At 48.0% G+C, this 575-nt stretch overlaps 1 protein-coding gene across 3 annotated transcripts in view; it reads left to right on the top strand.

Moving 5' to 3' along the window:
* The window catches only part of pnn (pinin, desmosome associated protein), an 11,247-nt gene that overhangs the window by 3,668 nt on the left and 7,004 nt on the right, over nucleotides 1-575 (top strand). For 2 of the 3 annotated variants that reach the window (XM_019881691.1, XM_019881690.1), the window contains exons 3-4: nucleotides 23-94; nucleotides 193-268. In XM_019881691.1, the coding sequence (XP_019737250.1) occupies nucleotides 23-94; nucleotides 193-268 (148 nt within the window). Of the gene's footprint in view, nucleotides 1-22; nucleotides 95-192; nucleotides 269-371; nucleotides 530-575 lie in introns of those variants that run through there. The other variant, XM_019881689.1, reaches the window with a different exon arrangement.

Genomic DNA, 575 nt, shown 5'->3' with positions numbered 1-575 from the left:
GTAAGAATCGGTTCAGGTTTAGACGCAGTCTCTCCGACATTGGCGGCGGTGGCCCCCCTGCCAAGCAGAGGGACATCGACGGTGCTTTGTTAAGGTGGTGCTTTTTTTTCTGTCACATTTAACGTTTTGTCAACATCCCCATGTTATTTCAAAATCACAGATGTGTGTTTGTGTGTGTGTTCTTGTGTGCAGGCTGGCAGGCGACCAGAGGGCCAGGAGAGATGTGCGTCACGACAGCGACGCCGAGGATGATGACGATGTCAAAAAGGTAAAGCGAGTTGATTCACGCCTTCGTCACATCCCGGCCGGATTACTGTTCAAGATGGCGTCTAGGTCCTCACGTCGTCAACCAGCAAATGCTCTCCTGAAGTCGTAGAAGAAGAAGCACGTGTGATTGGCGCTTTCATGTGGGCAAGATGGCGGTGGCCGTGCGGAGCTTACAAGACCAGATTGAAAAAGCCAAAGAAAGCTTGAAAAATGTTGACGATAATATTCGTAAATTAACCGGACGAGATCCCAATGAATTCAGGTAAAACCTCCCAAATTTAACATCGCCTTTTTTTTTTTTTTTACCC

The sequence above is a fragment of the Hippocampus comes genome, unplaced genomic scaffold (genome assembly GCF_001891065.2).
Source record: "Hippocampus comes isolate QL1 unplaced genomic scaffold, H_comes_QL1_v1.1 scaffold356, whole genome shotgun sequence".
Classification (NCBI taxonomy): Eukaryota; Metazoa; Chordata; class Actinopteri; order Syngnathiformes; family Syngnathidae; genus Hippocampus; species Hippocampus comes.
The sequence above is the reverse complement of the archived record's forward strand: the minus strand, read 5'-3'. Positions and strand labels throughout refer to the sequence as shown.